Source organism: Rhinoderma darwinii, chromosome 9 (assembly GCF_050947455.1).
Source record: "Rhinoderma darwinii isolate aRhiDar2 chromosome 9, aRhiDar2.hap1, whole genome shotgun sequence".
In the NCBI taxonomy this organism is placed as follows: Eukaryota; Metazoa; Chordata; class Amphibia; order Anura; family Rhinodermatidae; genus Rhinoderma; species Rhinoderma darwinii.
In genome coordinates this window covers 43,401,406-43,423,463 of record NC_134695.1, presented here as the reverse complement: position 1 = coordinate 43,423,463, position 22,058 = coordinate 43,401,406, and the positions used below count along the sequence as shown (strand labels likewise).

Here is a 22,058-nt window from a genome sequence, read left to right as displayed (position 1 = left end):
TGGGAGATGCGGTTTCACAAAAAAAATCCTATCACCATCATCTCGCTGCAGATCATACAGTGACTACATTACTGATTAGAGGCAGAATAAACATTTACATTAAGTGACTCACCGGTGACGTCTCAGATTCTAGTTCTTTTCTTCTCCCTCTGGTTCAGACATCTATGATGGATTTCTACCGGCCATGACCCATTTCTGCAGTTTTCCGTTCAGATGTCTTCAGCTTCTCACTTTTAAAACATTTCTGCACCTGTAAACAAAGTTAAAATTCTCAACACATCTAAATATAACTGTCACACACACACACACCGTGCCCCCTGTAGATAGTGACCTACATAGAAGCCCCTATAGATAGTGCCCACATATGGACTCCAGAGCTGCAAGGCAATAGTGCTAACCACTGAGCCACGGTGCTGCCCTACATATAGCTTCCCCTATAGTTCTTGCTCCACGTATAGCCCACCTCTGTACATAGTGTCTCACATATAGCTCCCCCTGTATATAGTGTCCCACATATAGCCCACCCCTGTAGACTGTGCACTACATATAGCCACCCTGTTGCTAGTGCCCCACAGGTAACCCACCCCTGTATATAGTGGCCCACATATAGACCCCCCTGTATATAGTGGCCCACATATAGACCCCCCCCTGTATATAGTGGCCCACATATAGAGCCCCCTGTATATAATGGCTCACATATAGAGCCCCCTGTATATAGTGGCCAACATATAGACCCCCCCTGTATATAGTGGCCCACATATAGAGCCCCCTGTATATAGTGGCCCACACCCCCACATATAGACCCCCCCTGTAGCTACTGCCCCACATATAGACCCCCCCTGTAGCTACTGCCCCACATATAGACCCCCCTGTAGCTACTGCCCCACATATAGAACCCTATATATAATAGCCCACATAAAGATGACCCCCCCCCCCCCACCACTATAGATAATGCCATTCACATTTTTATGAGGGGGAAAAAACAAAAACTTGACATACTCACATTCTCCGGTTCCCACGCTGTTCACTGGCGATGCAGACATGCTCTCTTCTGAGCATGTCTGCAGGAGCTGAACGAGCGTCCTCCAATGACGCTGATTGGCGGGGCAGAATGACTTGCCCCGCCAATCAGCACCTTCTAAGCATGGAAGCGGCGCGATGATGTCATCGCGCCGCTAGCCAATCAGTGTCATTGTAAGGCACTGGATGGTCAGGCACGGAACATGCCCGGCCATTCAGTGCTAATACATGTGTTTGGCTGCCGCTAGCACTGGGGCCCCCTCCGGTGCTAGCGACACCTACAGGCATGAGAGGGCCTGTGTAAGTCTCGGCGTCGCGGGCCCCACAGTAGCGACGCTACCGCTGTAGTAGCCATAACGGCTGCTAGCGGCGCCACCGGGCCCCCTCAAGCCCCGGGCCCCGTAGCAGCCGCTACTGCTGCTACCGCGGTAGTTACGCCACTGAGTGGCAAACAATCTAACAAATAATGACTCCTGCAATAAGGTTGCGGAACCAGTTGGTAACATAACAGGCCTAACCAAAAACACTCTAAGGGTATGAGCACACGATAGCAGGCATTTACGTCTGAAATGACAGACTGTTTTCAGGAGAAAACAGCTGCCTCATTTCAGATGTAATCGCTCCTCCTCGCATTTTGCGAGGCTTCTCTGACAGCCGTAAATTTTGAGCTGCTCTTCATTGAGTTCAATGAAGTACGGCTCAAATTACGTCTGAAAGAAGTGCCCTGCATATAATGTATATAAGTGTCCTGCACTTCTTTTGACAAGGCTGTATTTTTACGCATCGTCGTTTGACAGCTGTCAAACGACGACGCGTAAATGACAGGTTGTCTGCACAGTACGTCGGCAAACCCATTCAAATGAATGGGCAGATGTTTGCCGACGTATTGTAGCCCTATTTTCAGACGTAAAACGAGGCATAATACGCCTCGTTTACGTCTGAAAATAGGTCGTGTGAACCCAGCCTTAGGGAAATTAAAGGCTATGTTCACCTTTGAAATTGATTATATATATATATATTATATATATATATATATCAGAGAGTTGGGCAACTTTCTAAATTCTTTTTATTAAGAATTATTTTTACTTTTTGAGATCCAGCCGCTTTGTACCCTGTATACAGAGTAGCTGTATCGTGCACTTAGGGTATGTTCACACGATGAGAGGCATTTACGTGTGAAAAGACAGACTGTTTACAGCTGCCTCGTTTCACACGTAAATGCTCCTCCTCGTAATTTACGAGGCGTCTGAGACGCTCGTAAATCTTGAGCTGTGCTTCATTGAGTTCAATGAAGAACAGCTCAAATTACGTGGCAAAGAAGTGCCCTGCACTTCTTTGCCGAGGCAGTCCATTTAAGCGTCGTCGTTTGACAGCTGTCAAACAACGACGCGTAAATTACAGGTTGTCTGCACAGTACGTCGGCAAACCCATTCAAATGAATGGGCAGATGTTTGCCGACGTATTGCAGCCCTATTTTCAGACGTAAAACGAGGCATAATACGCCTCGTTTACGTCTGAAAATAGGTCGTGTGAACCCAGCCTTAGACCTGAATCCGTCATGTCAGCGGGACTGACGGGCTCAGTGTCAGCGAGTCCTGCGTGTCTCTTGAGGCTATATGTAACTATATGCGATTTCATGGGACCCATAGGCAGGGCCGGCCTTACTTTGGATGGTGCCTTATGCAGTATCTTCTGTATGCTCCCCCTCACATGGTATGTGCTGAATATAAGGGCCATACAGTATAAAATACTGTATGGCCCAAACCATAAGAACAGGTACCACCAAATAACCCTTTCATATAGGTGTCTAAATAATAATGCTATACAGTGCCGCCACCACAATATACCACAAAAATTTATATTGCATCTGGACATGAGTTTTTTTCCTCTTTTTTTCCGATATGTTTCGGTTTGCTGGTGTGTTTTAAACATTGTCAAAAAATTGGATCAGATTCTCTCATACGAACTGATAATTCTGCCACATTGTTGATCCTTCACCCCGGTGAGCCGAGTGTAAGGTGTTTGATTGTTCAATGGGTTAAGCAAACCACAAGTTCTTCTTTCCACGGGGTAGCTTTAGAGCGAAGTGCTGAAAGTGGGGAGGGGTGAACTTTTTTCTGGTCACTGTATTTCTCTTTTTCCGACACTGCCTCTTTAATAAAAAAAAAACAAGCAAACATAGACTAGGGGAATTTCGAGGCATACACGCAGGGTGGGTGTGTCGATGAGATGGCTGTGTCTCAGTGTCACACACTGCTGGCTATTTACTTGCTTTTCCAGGGTAACATCTCACGTCTTTCTGTGACTTGGTCCTAGCAGCGTTCAGAACAGGACAGTTTCTTGGTGAGTTGTCACAATTACCTGTATAAATAGTATGTTAACTTGTCTTTTAGGAGCATTGTAAGGATCTTGCCCAAAAATTTTGAGTTTTCTAAGTTTCTAATTAAGTCCGGCCTTGGCTTAAATGGTGCCCTGTGCGGTACCCTCTGTACTGTCATACAGGGTATAAACAACTATACCATTCAATGCATTCTTATCAGCAGCCCCATATAGGATGGAGCCTAAATAACAGTGCCATATGTTGGCCAAATAACACTTCCAAACAGTTGTCTAAAAAAAAGGAAGCAGCAGCGACACAAAATGTAAATACCACCATACAGTGCCAAATAATACCAACATACAGTGACCAAGTAACTTCATACATAAAGTAATAAAATAACAGTGTTATACAATGACTCAATAATACTGCTATACATTTAATATTAACCCCTTCCTGCATCATCATGTAAGTAGATTTAGCAGTAATGCATATTTATTTATATTTAGTGGCTTGGGTGGCATTAGAGTTCGCAGTATGCTGTCGCCATTTTTTTGTGTGCTGTATGAATTTGCAGTCACAGGCGTTCTGGCACCTGTATACACGTTTTGTTTCATTTTTCTAGAATGTGCTGTTCACATTTTTGGATTTCTTATAGATAGATATGAGATAGTGTCACGAAGGGTCTGTGGACCCACTGGGCTGTACCTCCTTGGCGGTAATGCATCTGGCCAACAGGGTGCAGGTCAATGTCTATAGTTCGTATAGGTACCTGTGACAGCTTGGACAGCAGCAGGGCAGGCTCGGCTGGGACTAGGCAGCAGGTAGCCGTCAGGCGAGGTGAAGCAGGTCAGACGTGGGATACAGCACGACACGACTTTGGCACAGCACAGTGCTCGACCAGGATAGCAGGGAACAGGAGCAGGAAAACACTAGGAGGCCATCACATAGATAAACTTAGGAAACATCAACAACACTCCGGTATAGAAGCAGTGGACTGGAGCTCTCTTATAGTCCAGGGTACTCACGGGTTCAAGTTGATCAGAAGTCCTTTAAGAGCTGGCACGAGCGTGCGCGCGCACCCTATGGGATCCGGCTGAGGTGAGTGGACACGAGCGCTGGCGTCTCCTGAGGAGGAGGCTGGGGCCAGCGCTCGCCGACTCGTGGCTGCGGCTATCAGGGGGAGATTGAAGCTGACGGCCCGCAGCCACGGACATTACAGTATCCCCCCTTTTACGCCCCCTCTTCTTGGGACCAGAGCGAGAGAGAAACTTTTTCAGAAGAGTAGGGGCATTGTGGTTCTCCTCTGGCTCCCAGGACCTCTCTTCAGGACCAAACCCCCTCCAATCCACCAAAATAAAAAGTTTTTCCTCTCACTTTCTTGGTGTCCAAGATCTCCTTAACCTCAAAGGTGTCCGAAGGGCCACTGGAGGCAACCGCAGGGCTAGGAGTCTTGGTATAGCGGTTCAGAACCACCGGTTTCAGGAGGGCGACATGGAAGGAGTTGAGGATCCTGAGGGTAGGAGGCAGCCGAAGCTTGTAGGCGACAGGGTTGATCTGCTGCAGGATCTCGAATGGTCCGAGGAACCAGGGAGCAAATTTGCACGACGGCACCCTCATTCGGATATTCCTAGAAGACAGCCAGACCTTTGTGCCTGGAAGAAACTGAGGAGGTTCTCTTTTCCTTGTGTCAGCCTTCCGTTTCATGCGATCGACTGCCATTAGGGTGGACGATCGAGTCTCAGGAACAGGAACAGGAAACCAGTAGGAGGCCATCACATAGACAAACTTGGAAACATCAACAATCCTCAGGCATAGAAGCAGGGGACTGGAGCCCTCTTATAGTCCAGGGTACTCACGGGTTCAAGTTCATCAGAAATCCGGTGTGTGCGCTGCCCCTTTAAGATCCGGCTGAGGTGAGTGGACGCGAGCGCTGGTGTCTCCTGAGGAGGAGCGGGGGCCAGCGGTCACCGACTCGTGTCTGCGGCTGTCAGGGGGAGATTGGAGCTGACGGCCCGCAGCCACGGACATTACAGATAGATAGATATGAGATAGATAAATCACATAAACAACACAAAGGTTTGAACGGCACATTCCAACAAAATGAAACAAAACGTGTATACAGGTGCAAGAACGCCTGTGACTGCAAATTTATACAGCACAGTAAATCTACTTACAAAAGGGAGGTTCTTAGCGCACATTTTGATCAAATTGTGTGAGCCCACCTGCCACAACAAGGCGACCTCTATGAGGTGGGAACCTATGCTGCACATACACCCAGAACTGGGAGTAAGCCTACATATATCTGGGGATGGTAGGAACCAGCATTAAACTAATTAAAATCACCCAGGGCAGAAAGGGAAGAGTGCAGGATCAAAAAAGGAGGCAGTCACTAACTCCACATATATGAATCACACAATATAAGGCGGGTCCCTAACGCTGCTCATACATCGAGAACTGGGACTAAACCTACATATATCTGGGGATGGATTGTAGGTACGTGCTGTTCAAAGTTTTATGTTGTTTATGTGATTCATATATGTGGGGTTAGTGACTGCCTCCATTTTTTGATCTTGCACTCCTCCCATTCTGCCCTGGGTGATTTTAATTAGATTAACCCGTTAGTGACCGGCCCATAGTCTTTTTACGTCGGTCACTAACGGGCCTTATTCCGATGCCATAGACTTTTTACGTTGCGGCATCGGAATAAGTAAACAGAGCAGGGAGCTGTCAAATCTCCCTGCTCTCAGCTGCCAGAGGTAGCTGAGGGCTGGCAGCGTCCCTGCTCTGCCGGGTGAGATCGATATAAGTATCGATCTCACCCGTTTAACCCCTCAGATGCGGCGCTCAATAGCGAGCACCGCATCTGAGTGGTTTTGGAGAGAGGGAGGGAGCTCCCTCTCTCCCCCACCGACACCCGGCGATACGATCGCCGAGTGTCTGTGTCTCCAATGGCAGCCGGGGGCCTAATAAAGGCCTAATAAAGTAATACACTGCAATACAAAAGTATTGCAGTGTATTATAAATGCGATCGCAGAATCGCATATTAAAGTCCCCTAGTGGGACTAGTGGGCCTAGTAAAAAAGTAAAAAAAAAGTTTCATAAAGTTAATTTTAAAAAAAATGTGAAAAAAATGAAAAACCCAGCTTTTCCCCTTACAAAATGCTTTACTATTAAAAAACAAAATAAAGTTAAAAAGATATACATATTTGATATCGCCGCGTCCGTAACGACCCCGACTATAAATCTATTACATTATTTAACCCGCGCGGTGAACGCCGTAAAAAATTTAATAAAAAACTATGGAAAAATTGCTGTTTTCTGTGAATCCTGACTTTAAAAAAATTTGATAAAAAGTGATCAAAAAGTCGCATCTACTCCAAAATGGTACCAATAAAAACTACAAGTCATCCCGCAAAAAAAAAGCCCTCACACAACTGCATCGGCGAAAAAATAAAAACGTTACGGCTCTTCAAATATGGAGAGACAAAAACAAATAATTTTGAAAAAAAAGCGTTTTTACCGTGTAAAAGTAGTAAAACATACAAAAACTATACAAATTTGGTATCGTTGCAATCGTAACAATCCGCTGAATAAAGTTATTGTGTTACTTATATCATACGGTAAACGGCGTAGATTTAAGACGCGAAAAATAGTGGTGAAATTTCAGGTTTTTTTCTATTTCCCCCCAAATAAAAGTTAATAAAAGTTAATCAATAAATAATATGTCCCCCAAAATGGTGCTATTAAAAAATACAACTTGTCCCGCAAAAAACAAGACCTTATACAGCTATGTCGACGCAAAAATAAAAAGGTTATAGCTCTTGGAATGCGACGATGGAAAAACTTAAAAAATGGCTTGGTCATTAAGGTTTAAAATAGGCTGGTCATTAAGGGGTTAATGCTGGTTCCTACCATCCCCAAGAATATGTAGGTTTAGTCCCAGTACTGGGTGTATGTGCAGCGTAGGTTCCCACCTCATAGAGGTCGTCCTGTCGTGGCAGGTGAGCTCACACAATTTGATCAAAATGTGCGCTAAGAACCTCCCTATTGTAATTAGATTTATCAGTAATGCATATTTATTTATATTTAGTGGCTTAGGTGGCATTAGTGTTCACAGTGTGCTGTTGCCATTTTCTTGTGTGCTGCGTAGATAGATAGATAGATAGATAGATAGATAGATAGATAGATAGATAGATAGATAGATAGATAGATAGATAGATAGATAGATATTCATTCAACATATAGATATTGGATAGATAAATAGATAGATATTTATACAGTTCCCTCCTCCCCTCTCAGAGAGGAAAATACCTCCATAATACGGCATACGTTGGAATATGCCACCATTTTTTTTTCTCATGGGTTACATGGGCCTCCATATAGTGTGTAGTTAACAGGCGCCTAATTTACATGGATCCGTCATACGGTTGTGTACATTATAAATCATTTGTCTTCCCAGGTTGGAACAATATAAAAGTAATTTCACTGTGCTTCTGTAAAGCAGAAAATGAGGAACATCCCTGGTATAGTGAACAGTTACTTCCACTTTGAAGACTGCAGATTTAATAATAAACCATCTGATCATTGCTCATTGGAAATTTGACAGCTGTAGAGATGTCGCAATTGCGGCGGGTGCAGGAACCTTTGTCCTGTACAACTAAATATCTCTGCAAGTTGTGATTTTTATTTAAGTATTTTAACTGAAATCGAATGTCCCGGAAGCTAAGAAAACATCACTGGCTGGCGCTAAGAACGTTATGTTGTCAAAGTAAATGTTCTTGTAAAAGCACATACTTGCGTTGCTCCCTTGGGGCATACATAGTTTGTGGCAGATAGTTGCATACTCATGGCTGCTGTGTTATTCTAACTGTTGTAGTAAGGTAGTAGGATGGAAAAAAACAGGGGTTACTAAATGCACCACTCACAACCAGGGTCTGTGACTGCAGTTCAAAAGAAACACTACGGCCAGTTGCACGCCACAGAGTGCCAGTCAGGCCGTTTTGGCACCCTTTAGTTTTCACAGACCCATTCACTTTAGCGGGTGAATCACGTTTTCACGGACCCAACTCTCCGATCCATGGAAATATAGTACGTCTTATCTTTCCATGTATCAAGGATGGGACATGGGCGGCACACGGTTAGGCCTACAAGTTTATCTAAACCTAAAGTAGAGGTTGTATGTGATTATGAAAAGAAAACAAAACTAATAACTAAAGTTATACAATAAATTCAGATGTACAACTAATTTCATTTGGAAATAAGCACCACAATAGTCCTGGAATGATAAAAGGATTAGTCATGGGAAGAATTATTTATTTGATATTGACTAATGTATCCCCACGACTCGCAATCCCGATCCGAAAAAAAAGATGTGACCAAATATGTAGATGAAAGGAAACATCTGCTGCTTTCTGTTTCCATTATTTGTCATAAATGTCCCTTTAGTAATATTTTGTCATTTTCATACAAGTCTGATGCGGATTTTAAAGGGGCTTTCCATGGTACTGGACATATTCAAAGTTTGTAACATCTTATATGTATCTGCTTGTTCCTCTAGCTCTGATTTATTTGATAGATTACTATGCATGTGTTCATTTCAATGTATATGCTCCATATACGCAAATATAACCACAATCCTTGAGAACAGTCCTCAGTCACTTCTCCCGTTCTCGCGTCATAAACTTTATCAAGTTTAGCAGTTATTCATTTCATTAAATGAAACCTAGGGCTCATATGTCACAAAAAAGCCATAAAGAAATAAAAAGCCCACAAACCCAAAGGGTTGTGAGGACCACATATCTGAAGGGTTACAATCGTCCTACAAAACATCACCCCTGGGAATTTCTTATATGAGAGGACATGTTTTGTAGGCCGTGCTAGTAATATTTGATGTATTAAGTTGAATCTTAAAATGATGTTTGCCTATTTGCCGACTGCTGCTTAAATCCATAGTGAAGTGTCCGCAGGGAATTTCAGGCGAAAAACCGCACCAAATTGTGGTGCAGTTTTTCGTCCGGAATGTCCGCTGCGGAAAACTGTAGAATCAACCGGCCTTCTGGCAGGCCTGCCTCCTGGTATGACGTTTCATCCCAGGAGACCGCTGCAGCCTGTGATTGGATTGCAGCGGCGGTCACATGGGATGAATTGTCATCCCAGGAGGCCAGCTCTCTGACGTGATCAAGGTCGGCCTCCTGGGATGACGTTTCATCCCATGTGACTGCCGCTACAGCCCGTGATTGGCTGCAGCTGCCGTCACATAGGATGAAACGTCATCCCAGGAGGCCGGCCTGTGGTACGTCAGAATTAAGTATACGTTTTGTTTTTTTCTAAGTTGCGATTTTTATGGCGTAATAGTTGCGATTCTGCCTCAAAAGTCGCAACCCTTCAAGAGTTTGTTGCGGGTTTTAGATCCCCATTAAATTAAATGGGGAAAACCCACAACAAAATAGCGGCGATTCCACTAACATAATTGACATGCTGCGGCTTAAAAAATCGCACCGCAGGTCAATTTGCGTGCAGAATCTCCGCATATCAGGTACGCAGCCTGTGGATGAGATTTTGCTTGAAATCTCATTCACTCCTCTGCTACTGTATTATGCTGTGGATTTTCCGTAACAAAATACGTTGCGGAAAATCCACAGTATTTACGCCACGTGTGGATTAGCCCTTGTAGTACATTTTTTTAATGCGTTTTTAGGTGCGTTTTTTAAATTACGATGCGGAAAGGCGCGGTTTCATTCTGTGGATTTTGGTGTGTTTTTTTTTAATAAACTTGTCAGATACAATTCGCAGGCGAAAATGCAAGATAAATTGGCATGCTGTGAATTTTAAAATATGCACCGCAGGAAAAATTCTGCAACATGTAGATGAGTTTACTTGGAATCTCATTCACTTTGCTGGTACTGTATTACGCTGCGGATTTGCTGCAGGAAAATACGTGTGGCAAGTCTGCACATAATACGCATGGTGCGCATTTGGCCTTATGCTTTTTTACTGCTGAGTCCTGTTGCATTCTGGTCCATAGTCAGAAAGAATTTGCTGTAAGGGTATATTTTTCACACGGCAGATTTGTTGCAGAAATGTCTGCATTTGTCCCATTCATCTGAATGAGGCTCGACGAAATCCATGCACCTACTGCAGAAACACCCCTATTCAGATGTGAGGGATGGGTTTTCAGTCGCAGATTTTTCTGCATCAAATCTACCCCCTGTAAAAATACCCCAAGAGAGCATCATGCTCTTAACATTATACAATGGTGGCCGCTGCGGTAGTGGGTGGGTAACAATGTTGTAAGTGCCTACAGTTTCGGCTACTAGCTTAATGGCGGGCTGGGTTTTTGCAACTTCTAGAAGCATTGCCTCCTATATAGCATGTGAAGGAGAATGCCACGATTCTGTGTGAATCTGTTAGAAGAAACCTTCTTTTTTTATAAAATCTGACGAAAACAGGGCCAGTATGGGAGCATAAGATATATGGGCGTTGTATTAAGGATACATACGACACAGATCCATAATATGGCCATGTGTATGGGCCTTTAGTACGAGGGTCATTACCATATTTACATGTAATTCCCAATGGTCAGCCAAAGGAAGACTTTATGCTATTTCATCTTATATTAATGTGATTCTTCCACTGTTTCCATGTATTCTGTCTGACTATTTTAGGTAATTACATATATTCCATAATAATTTTAGCATTAGAATCCATTTTTTTCATCATAGATTTTAGAATTGAGGTTGTAGAAGGAATAATATTATGTTCACTCCAGGGTGGAAGGAAGTCCGAATATTACCCAGAATCTCAATATCCTGTTATAAGTTTAAACACAATGGTGACACATAATGGAAATTTTACTCACTCTCCTCCAATATAATCAGGCACGTACTCAGCATGTCTTACTGAGGAGAATCACGTTTTATTTATTTTTTAAAAAATCATCTTTTCATATATTTTAATTTATTTTTTGTCTTCTTTTTTTTTTTTTGCACCTTCCAGATACAATTTCAAAAACCTATAACCTTGTTCACCCTGATTGAGGCCCCTTGCACACGACCATAGTTTTCATCCGTAATTACGGTTCCCTATTTACAGATGACAGTGCGGACCCATTCATTTTCTACACGGAACACCTTTTCGTATATTTACAGATATGTGTCCGTGCCGTAGACATGATCCGCAAAATGTAGAGCATGTCCTATTCTTGTCCGCAATTGTGGCACGGACTCCCCCTTAGAGGTTTATGGGCGCTTTCGCAATTGCGGATGGCTATGGATGTGTTTCCGTCTCAGTTGGATCCGTCTTTGCATTCTTTTTTAAATTCATTTATTTATAATAAAACAATGTATTATGGGATTTTAATCAAGTTCTAAATTGGTCTTTATTAAAATAATGTTTTACTTTTTGAGATAAAGCTTCTATGTATTCTGTATACATAGAAGTTGTTTCATGCCGTCAAAGCCAAATCCGTCAGGTCAGCTCGACTGACGGCTTGGCTGAGAGTGGCTCCTGTGTAGAATCCAACTGTTATCGATCACCTCTATGTTTATGAACTTGGCTTCCTACATCTGGATCCTCAAACTTTGGGGCTAATGGTACTTTAGGATTACAATACCGGAGGTCTATTTTTGTACAGTGCAGGATTGTTCTGCCAGATTAAAATACATTTTTGACTATTTTGATCCCCAGGGTCTTTTTGTGGGATGGAAGCTGTAACGTGAACTTTTGTCACATGAAGCAGAGACAAGACTTAGTCACTGATAGTGAAATCTCCCAGGAAGGTCATAACCTCTTGCTACAGATTTCAGTTAACTGAAATGTTTTTTCAGTTTTTATTGAGCTGTTGACTCATCAGTGACATCTTCTAACTCTGTGATCACAAGAGAAATCACGAGGCACTGAGCTTAAGGGGGTTTTATACAGGACGATTATCTGGCAGACGAGTGTTAATATAACGCTCGTTGACGATAATTGCCCTGTGTAAACAGGGGACCGATCAGCAGATGAACAAGCAAACGCTCGATCATCTGCTGATCGTATCGTTTTAAAAAAGTGAAATATTATTGTTGTCAGCAGCACATCCCCCTGTATGAACAGGGAGACGTGCTGCCGACATGGTAATAATGGATGGGGAAGAGCGATTGGAGTAACGACCGATCGTCCCCATTCATAGCTCCGTGTGACAGGAGCAAGCGAGCGCCAATCAACGATGACTCGTTGATCGGCGCCTGCTGTACCTGCCAAGTGTTGGCCAGTGTAAAAGGGCCTTAAGTCATCACCATCTCTGCCAACTACCTGTTAGCTAAGGCCCCCTCACATATCTTCTGGCGTAAGTATTCCTGATGTATACCTCCAACCAAAGGCCAAAACGTATCCCACTGGCATACAGTTGGATATGTCGCCCAGGGACTGGACCTGGGAAAACTCCTATATGGACAGTTACGTCAGGAGCTTGAGCAGCGGTGTCCCTGGACAGATGAAGAATCAAAAACCGCTCTGCCCGTGGACTCAGGCCCCGGGGAAGCTCCTGACGTTACTGTCTATATATGGACAGTGACTTTGGGAGCTTCCCCAGACAGAGAGCAGCTGTGCATGAAGCTCCAGCGATGTAACTGTCCATATATGGACTGTTATGTCGCTGGAGATTCCCAACGTTTACGTTTAACATATATCCGTGACCGCTGCCTGACAGAGGCATTCGTCACCATAGGCTCCCATGATAAAATATTTATTTTTTTGCGGTTACTTTAGAATGGAATCGTATAGTATACTGTGCTATACCAACCTTAAAAAAAAAATGGTCGTATACCAGCCTGAAAGAGGCCAAAATATACACTCTTGTCCTCCATCGGGCTAATGAAGCCCTATTTATAGCCGTTTTTTATGTATGTCGAGAGCTTTCCCGATGTACACGATAAATGCAGTTCAAAAATGTGATGTGAAGAGCGCCCAACACTTTCATTTACCAGTAGAGTAGGGGATTTCTATACTAGGTGCCACTATTGTATCAATGCCAGTTGACTTACTGTACAGGTGTGGAATATTTCTGCCTATTTCTAGGACCACCGCTTCATTGACATCAATAGTACAGGTTCTATAAACAAAAACAAAAAATAAGCGACATGAAATTGGGATGCTTTTTACATGCATATTAAATATGATCTAAGTACCCCTTTAAAGGGAGTATTTCACCAGGACAGATGGATAGACTATTGAAAATAGTTCTGTGGATGCTTCTGCACCTGTTCAACTGTGCCCCAAAACTCTGATTGGGGTGTCTGTTTAAAATGCACACTCTAAGCAAATTACACAAATTGGCACTATGTTACATTATCCATAACTCCTTGAACACAAAGTGTGTCACGGATGCTGTCATATGTTTCCTTCCTGACCAATTTCCATCCCCCCAAATGTCTAGACTGTTTCTTTATTATAAAGTGCATCCAGTCGTCCCCTCTCCTCTCTGATCTGTACAATGGTAGACATAAGACCTCCGTTCCTGCAATTGGTGGGATCCCATTAGACAGATCCTCACCAATCAAACATATATGGATATACTTACTCTACATGTGTGTAAGTTGTGATTCTACATTGTCAGCTCTGATTGGACAGTACTAGGGTGTGTAGGGACACGCCCCTTTAACAAGGGGAATGTTAACATACATTTCAAAGAGGAATAACAGAGGCATGGCACAACACGGTTATAAGAAAAGGTGCTCCGGAATCGTTATTTGATGGGTAATACAAATAGAATAATAAAAGTATAATTAATAATATAATATTAAATAATAAATAATAATAAAGAATATATAATAATAATAATAATAATATAATAAAGAATAATAATAATAATAATAATAATAATAAAGAATAATAAAAAAGGTAATAAAAGTAGAAATGTAAAAAGAGGTGATAGGTTCTCTTTTAAGGGTGGCAATTCTCTAGTGTTTCAGATAATAGACATACAGTCTATAACTTAGGAGTAAGGGCCTGGGCTACACTGAGACTTTTTGTAGCGCTACTGATTGATTTTAACTATTAAGTGACAGCTGCAGTCCACAAGATTGCATGCAACTCCATCTATTCACTTGGACTGCAGCTGTAGCTCAATAATTAAAAACATTCAGTAGTGCTACAAGAAGTCTCAGTGTAATCCTGGCCTAAGGGGAGTTGGTGGAGATTCAGTATTTAGCAATCCTGTCAGTTAATTAATCATCTGTGTTTTGAAATTAATTAGAGAATAATTACATCTGTTGGACGTTGGGAATGGATTATGATCAAAGCCTAAATATGTGAGGTATCTAAAGGGTGCATCCTGTTTATGTTTAATGCATTGACTTGGGTATCTGCTCCGCAAACTTGTTTAGAATTGCCTTCCTGCATTCGTTGAGATCCATATCTGTGGACTGAGGATTGGATCGGGCTAAATATCTGATGTCCCGGCATACAACACTGGATTTTTATCTTTACTGAGCTGCACAAAGTCGCATGTGAGATAAGAATATACTGTATGTGTAGCCCCAGCTTTATAGGGTAAAAACCCTTCAAATTGCAGTACAGAGAAACTGTAGACCAGTGAAATGTAGTGTAGTCATCCCTCAGGTGGTGCTCAACAAGCCAAAAAAAGATTTAAAGTGGTTGTATGAGATAAGAATTTATTTTATTTTTTTCAGAAATAGCGCCACCCTTGTCCATGGCTGTGTCTGGTATTGCAGCTCAGCCCAATCAAAGGGAAAGGATAAGCCCATAGACCATGTTGTCATTATTTTTACATGCAGTATCACGGCAGTGAATATGTTTTGAAAACTGTTTCTTTTAAAAAGGCATAACTGTGATTGTAGCAAAAAGATGTCTATTTTCTGCTAACTGACCATGTTTTTTCTTTGTTTTTCTTATGTTTTTTATTTCATCACTGACCGTGCTGCTTCCCAGAAAAACCATGTAGTTGCATAATTTAAGGAACCCTATGTGCTCTGGAATCCTATTATCTGGGACGACTCCACTGTATATGTCAGAAATGTCACTACCTGTCATCAGTCCGAGGGACCTCAAGACCTACCAGATAGTGAAGACAAGCACAGAATACGTCTATAAATCCACCCACGCACCCACTGGCTCCTCTGTCTTCATAAAACTCTTGGCTTTGGCTGAACGGAATGAAAGGTAAGCTGAGCCCACAGGAGATCTCTGATAATATATTCTCTGACTGATCATAACATTTGGAGGTACTTGTAGAATGTTTGGTTCAACTATAAAAACTAGAGCTATCCTTAAAGAGGCTCTGTCACCACATTATAAGTGCCCTGTCTCCTACATAATCTGATCGGCGCTGTAATGTAAATAACAACAGTGGTTTTTATTTTGAAAAACGATTATTTTTGAGCAAGTTATGTGCAATTTTAGATTTATGCTAATTAGTGGGCGTTTTTTAACTTTTGACCAAGTGGGCATTGTAAAGAGAAGTGTATGACGCTGACCAATCAGTGTCAAACACTTCTTTTCATTCCAGCCCAGCTTGCTTCATCTCGCGAGATCACACTGTGCTGATACATTAACTTTACCGAAGTGTCTTGAGAGTCAATAGACATTGCCTCCAGCCAGAATGTGATGTCTATTCACACTCCCAACACTTCACGAGATCACGCTGTGAATGACAGCACAGCGTGATCTCGCGAGATTACGCTGTGCTGTGTGAGTAAGTCCCACAGAAACTTTAACGAAGTGTCGGGAGTGTGAATAGACATCACATCCTGGCTGGAGGCGATGTGTATTCACTCTCAAGACACTTCGGTAAAGTTAATGTGTGAGTAAGTGACAGCACAGCGTGATCTCGCGAGATCACGCTGTGCAGTGAAAGAAGCTGGCCATGAATGAAGAGACGTGTATGACACTGATTGGTCAGCGTCATACACTTCTCTTTACAACGCCCACTAAATCTAAAATTGTTCATAACTTGCTCAAAAATATTCGTTTTAAAAAACAAATAAACACTGTTGTTATTTACATTACAGCGCCTATCAGAGTAGGTAGGAGATAGGGCACTTATAATCTGGTGACAAACCCTCTTTAAAGAGCGCACCTTAAAGGGGATGTTTTAAAAGTTTTCTTACCTGGTTAACGTAGTTTGACGTCTATGCTCAACATGAGCGGCTGGAAGTTGCCGCATCATTACGAGCATAAACGTTATGTTGATCGCACGGGCACAGAAAGTGTGCCCGCATGATCAGAAGCGGGGAACGGCTGTAATACACAGCCGCAGACCTGTTCTAACGGCAGGGATCAAAGAAACCTCTGATCTCTACCCTCAACCCCTTGAATGCAGCGATCAAAGCTGATCGCGGCATTCAAAGGAAAATGAGAAGGGGAACCCCCTTTGATTGCATCACAGGGAATCCCTGTGACACGATCGAGGAACATACCTTCTTTGGGCGGTCAGCTCAGGGTCCATTGAAGGACCCCACGGCTTTCTGACCATATTTCCTGTTGTTATGACATACTATCAGTACACAGTCTAATGTACTGGCATATACATATACTAGTATAGAAAACCCATTACACGGGTTTGCTAGCAAAAGGAATGATAATAAGTATTTGTAAAAAATATTATTAAAAAAATATAAGTGTATTTTAAAACCTAATTACCAAAATTTGAAACCTAAGAAAAATGCGGAAGCATTTGCTGAATAATAGATTATTCACCCAGGGTAAAGGTATAATGTAGTAGATGTTACCTGCAATCCTATGTAACACCGCAGATAACACAGTGATAACTCTCTGAGTACAGATAATGTAGATGTTACCTGCAGTTCTATGTAAGGCTCCATTCACACGACAGGGTCCGAGTGTCGGCCGGTTTGGTCCGTTTTTCTCGGCCGTTTTGCATCGGTTCTGTCCTGGCCGGTGTTTCCGTTTTTGAACCGTTTTGCATCCGTTTTTTTCCCTGACGGTTTTAAAAGTGGATGAATTTAATTTGTTCATTTTCTGCCACACACTTCCCTCTATAGATAATGTCACACCCTGCCCTCTGTAGATAATGCCACACCCGGCTCTCTATAGATAATGCCACACACTGCCCTCTGAAGATAATGCCACACCCTGCCCTCTGTAGATAATGCCACACCCGGCTCTCTATAGATAATGCCACACACTGCCCTCTGAAGATAATGCCACACCCTGCACTCTGTAGATAATGCCACACCCTGCACTCCCTTAGATAATGCCACACCCTGCCCTCCCTTAGATAATGCCGCACACTGCCCTCTGTAGATAATGCCACACACTGCTCTCTGTAGATAATGCTACTCCCTGCCCTCTGTAGATAATGCCACACCCTTCCCTCTATAGATAATGCCACACCCTGCTCTCTGTAGATAATGCTACTCCCTGCCCTCTGTAGATAATGCCACACCCTTCCCTCTATAGATAATGCCACACCCTGCTCTCTGTAGATAATGCTACTCCCTGCCCTCTGTAGATAATGCCACACCCTTCCCTCTATAGATAATGTCACACCCTGCTCTCTATAGATAATGCCACACACTGCCCTCTGTAGATAATGCCACACCCTGCTCTCTATAGATAATGCCACACACTGCCCTCTGTAGATAATGGCACAACCTGCCCTCTGTAGATAATGCCACACCCTGCACTCTGTAGATAATGCCACACCCTGCACTCCCTTAGATAATGCCACACCCTGCCCTCCCTTAGATAATGCCACACACTGCCCTCTGTAGATAATGCCACACACTGCCCTCTGTAGATAATGCTACACCCTGCCCTCTGTAGATAATGCCACACACTGCCCTCCCTTAGATAATTCCACACACTGCCCTCTGTAGATAATGCCACACACTGCCCTCTCTAGATAATAATTATAACCAATAGTTTCCAGAGGCTAACAAGGTTATTGGGCTAGGTATTGTTCCAAGAAACATCCTCCCATTTTTAATGTTAAGGCAACTCTATAGTATATATATAGAAGAAAGAGAAAACAGAGTCTTAGAGCCAATATATATCAACGAGTATCAAAAAAGTTTCTTTATTCAATATAACAACAAACATTTAAAACTGTATATGACAGGAGAAACTCAAAGTAATGTCAACACAACGATATATCAGGGAAACCCAGATTATAGGTAGTAAACCATTAACCAATATAAATCTACAGGCAAGAGTATCATTAGTTAGAAAGTGCAGTGCAAGAATTATGGCTGCTACAGGATCAAATGATCCTGACAAGAAGCATGGATGTACTGGGAGGATAAAGGTGAACCATCCCCTGAAACTCCAGGAGTAGGCATGATAATCTTACCCATATAAAGTCTTGATGAGTTCCCTGACGATCGTTGTGTGCGCCCCGACGCGCGTTTCGCGATTATTCGCTTCCTCAAGGGGGAGTGGTATGTATGTCCAATGGCGCCCTCTATATACCCCTTCTATATGTGACCCAGGTGTGTATTATGGACGTTCTGCCTCGCCAGGAGAGTGTACGGCGCGCATCCGACGCCGCAGCCGGACGTGTGGCAAGCCCCACTTCCGCCCTCCAGTGCTGCGGCGCACATCCGGGCTCCAGACGCGTACTGAGAGACCCGGACATGCGCACCGCACTGAAAGAGGAGCGGGCGTGGCCAGCCCCAGTCCCGGCCGCGTACGTCAGGAGCGCGCTCCCCCCCCTGGACAGCGCAGAACAGATGTGGATAGGTAGTTGTATAACATGACATCTATCTATGTATTTATATTGCGATTAGTTCACTCTAACCCCATTGAGGTCAATATAGTAATCGGTAATGGTTCAGGTACATCCATGGACTTGAGAAAATCATTTATTATATACAAGTAGTGTTGCCCTTATTGTACAGTGTAAGAAAAAAGAAAAAAAGAAAGAAAAAAGGAACAGACAAGGGAAAAGGGGGGGAAAAGGGGGGGGAACAGGGGGGAGGGGAAAAAAGGGGGGGGAAAGAGGAAGGAAGGGAAGGGAGTGAGGATTAAACATTTAATCGGAATGACAGTTACGTTCAATGACCTGATATTTATAACAAACATATCTTATATTAAGTGTCCTATGCCATAATTTGATAAGGCTTTTTAACATATCATACAGTCTATTATTACAAGTATGACAGTACTTAATAAATATTGTTAATGAAGTAGATACGTATCCAAATTAGGCCGTACTGACATAGTAACAGCTTAAATCAGTGCAAATAAATCTATATGTTAAGAGACTGCTATAATACAATAACAGTCATGTACAGTCGTCTGTAAAGAAAGTCAGGCGACATTAAAGTGCTAGTGCAAGTACATATTTGGACAACAACACAATTAAAATGCATATATAGAGTCCTAAATTTCTGAATTCCACACTTAGGGTCCACATCATGGAGAATCGTCATGCTTCAAAAGATATATTCTAGGGGTATAGAGGCGCCTCACTAGATATCACTCGATATGTCACATACCTACTAAAAAGACAATAATTAAAAACTGGACATACAAACAATGCACAACCTTAAAATTAATAAAATTACATAATGCTGGTAGTCAGGTGGTTTCAACATCCTCATAGAAAGGGTGCGAAGCTTAATTTTTCATTTAGTCCGACGGGTGCCATAGAGCCTAATTGCACAATCCACCTACATTCCTTCTGTGCCAAGACCTTCTTCACATTACCCCCCCTGATGCCACAACGTATATGCTCAATTCCCCGAATTTTAAGGGATCTTGGATTGCATCCATGGAACATTTTAAAATGTCTCGGTATGGTTTTAAGTTCCGAGGGGTCATCAATGGCCCCGGCTCCAATGATATCCCGCACGTGCTCTCTAGTGCGTATGCGTAATTCTCTCGATGTCAGGCCCACATATATCTTTGGACATCCACATACCGCATAGTACACTACATGTGTAGTACTACACGATATGTAGTCTTTAATCTCAAAGGACTTGGTGCCATCTACTGATTCAAATTTATCTGTCCTACAAATGTTGGGGCACGCAACACAATGGCCACACGGATAACAGCCTTTTCTTTGTCCCTGAGATCCAAAGAAATTCACTTTTTTGGGAATGTAGTGGCTCTGGACCAAGATGTCACGAAGGTTCCTACTCCGCCTGGCCGTCATTGTTGGCTTAACACCAAGGCAGAGGGCCAGGCTCGGTTCAGACCTTAGAATTGGCCAATGTCGCCCCAAGATAGTCCTTAGTTCGTCCCATCTACTATTGTAGGTGGAGATGAACCTAACAGCTGTTTTTCCTGCTTCAGGGGTTTTGACACTCAAGAGATTCGCACGAGGGGTCTTTTTTGCTCTCCTATATCCTGCTTTAATGGACCTTTTGCTATATCCTCTATTTTCGAATCTATGTCTAAGATCTTCAGATTGTCGTTCGAAAAGGTGGTCAGTAGAACAGATCCGCCTCATCCTGAGGAATTGACCAACTGGGATGGCTTTCACAGTAGATGGAGTGTGAGAAGAGGATGCATGCAGCAGTGAATTGACAGAGGTCGACTTCCGGTAGACATCCGTCTGAAGAAAACCACTGGCATCTGTAAATATCAGTAAGTCCAGGAACTCAATCCTGGACGTATGGAATGAATATGTCAATTTGACATTCACCTGGTTTATGTTAAGTTGCTGCATAAAGCTCCTCAACTCACACTCCGAGCCCTGCAACACAAACAGTATGTCGTCAATGTAGCGGAGCCAGCACTGCACATGGTCAGCGGCGCGAGCACCATCCCCATGAAAAACCTGCCTCTCCCAAAACCCGAGAAACAGGTTCGCATAGGATGGCGCACACGCCGCACCCATGGCAGTGCCTTGGGTTTGCAGATAGAAGGTGTCTTTGAACACAAAGATGTTGTGGCTCAAAACAAACTGCAATAATTCCACGATGAGTTCACATAACTCGTCATCCCAGTTGCTGGTCCCCAGGAAGAAGCGGACCGCCTCCAGACCATCCCCATGTCTAATACATGTATAGAGGCTTTCAATGTCCGCAGTTACCAAGTACATGTCGGGTTCTATCTGGATACCATCAATTCTCCCCAGGACGTCTGTTGTGTCCTTAACATGTGATGGCAATTCCTTTACCAAAGGTTTGAGATAGTAGTCTATAAATTTACATGTGGCTTCACATAAGCCTCCCATACCTGACACAATTGGGCGTCCAGGAGGTTCCAGCAGGTTTTTGTGGATTTTTGGCAAGAAATAAATCGTGGGTATTTTAGGATCTTCTGTCATTAATCCCTCAAAAATTTTCTTAGTGATGATCCCTTTCTCCAAGGCCCTATTCAGGATCTCCCTAAGTTCCAAGAAGAATTTTGATATGGGGTTAAAGGTGAGTCTAGCATAGGTCTGTTTATTCCTTAATTGTTTGAAAGCCTCCTTTTCATATTTTTCTGTCGGCCATACCACAATGTTGCCCCCCTTGTCAGCTGCTTTTATGACCACGTCCTCAAGACATTGTAATTCTCTCAAGGCTTGTCTTTGAGAGACGGTAAGATTGTCCCTATACCCAAATTTGGGTATTTGTTTAAGGTCATCCACTACCAGTCTGGTGAATATCTCCACCTGAGGGCATAATGACAAGGGGGGAAACCTTGTGGACTTGGGTAGGGCCGACATAGGAAACTTACCTGTTGCAATACTTTGTTCCCTTAACAATTCTTCTAAAGCGGATAGGGCCTCCCTTTCCATCTCACTATCGATTTCGAGGGTACC

General features: G+C 43.0%; 1 protein-coding gene across 1 annotated transcript in view; it reads left to right on the top strand.

Annotated features, from left to right (window-relative positions):
- Nucleotides 1-3,253: 3,253 nt before the first annotated feature.
- Nucleotides 3,254-22,058, top strand: part of LOC142660744 (receptor-interacting serine/threonine-protein kinase 2-like) — a 43,718-nt gene continuing 24,913 nt past the window's right edge. Inside the window, exons 1-2 of the mRNA XM_075837571.1 lie at nucleotides 3,254-3,363; nucleotides 15,269-15,499. Of these exons, the coding sequence (XP_075693686.1) occupies nucleotides 15,303-15,499 (197 nt within the window). The 5' untranslated portion in view covers nucleotides 3,254-3,363; nucleotides 15,269-15,302. The remainder of the gene's footprint in view (nucleotides 3,364-15,268; nucleotides 15,500-22,058) is intronic.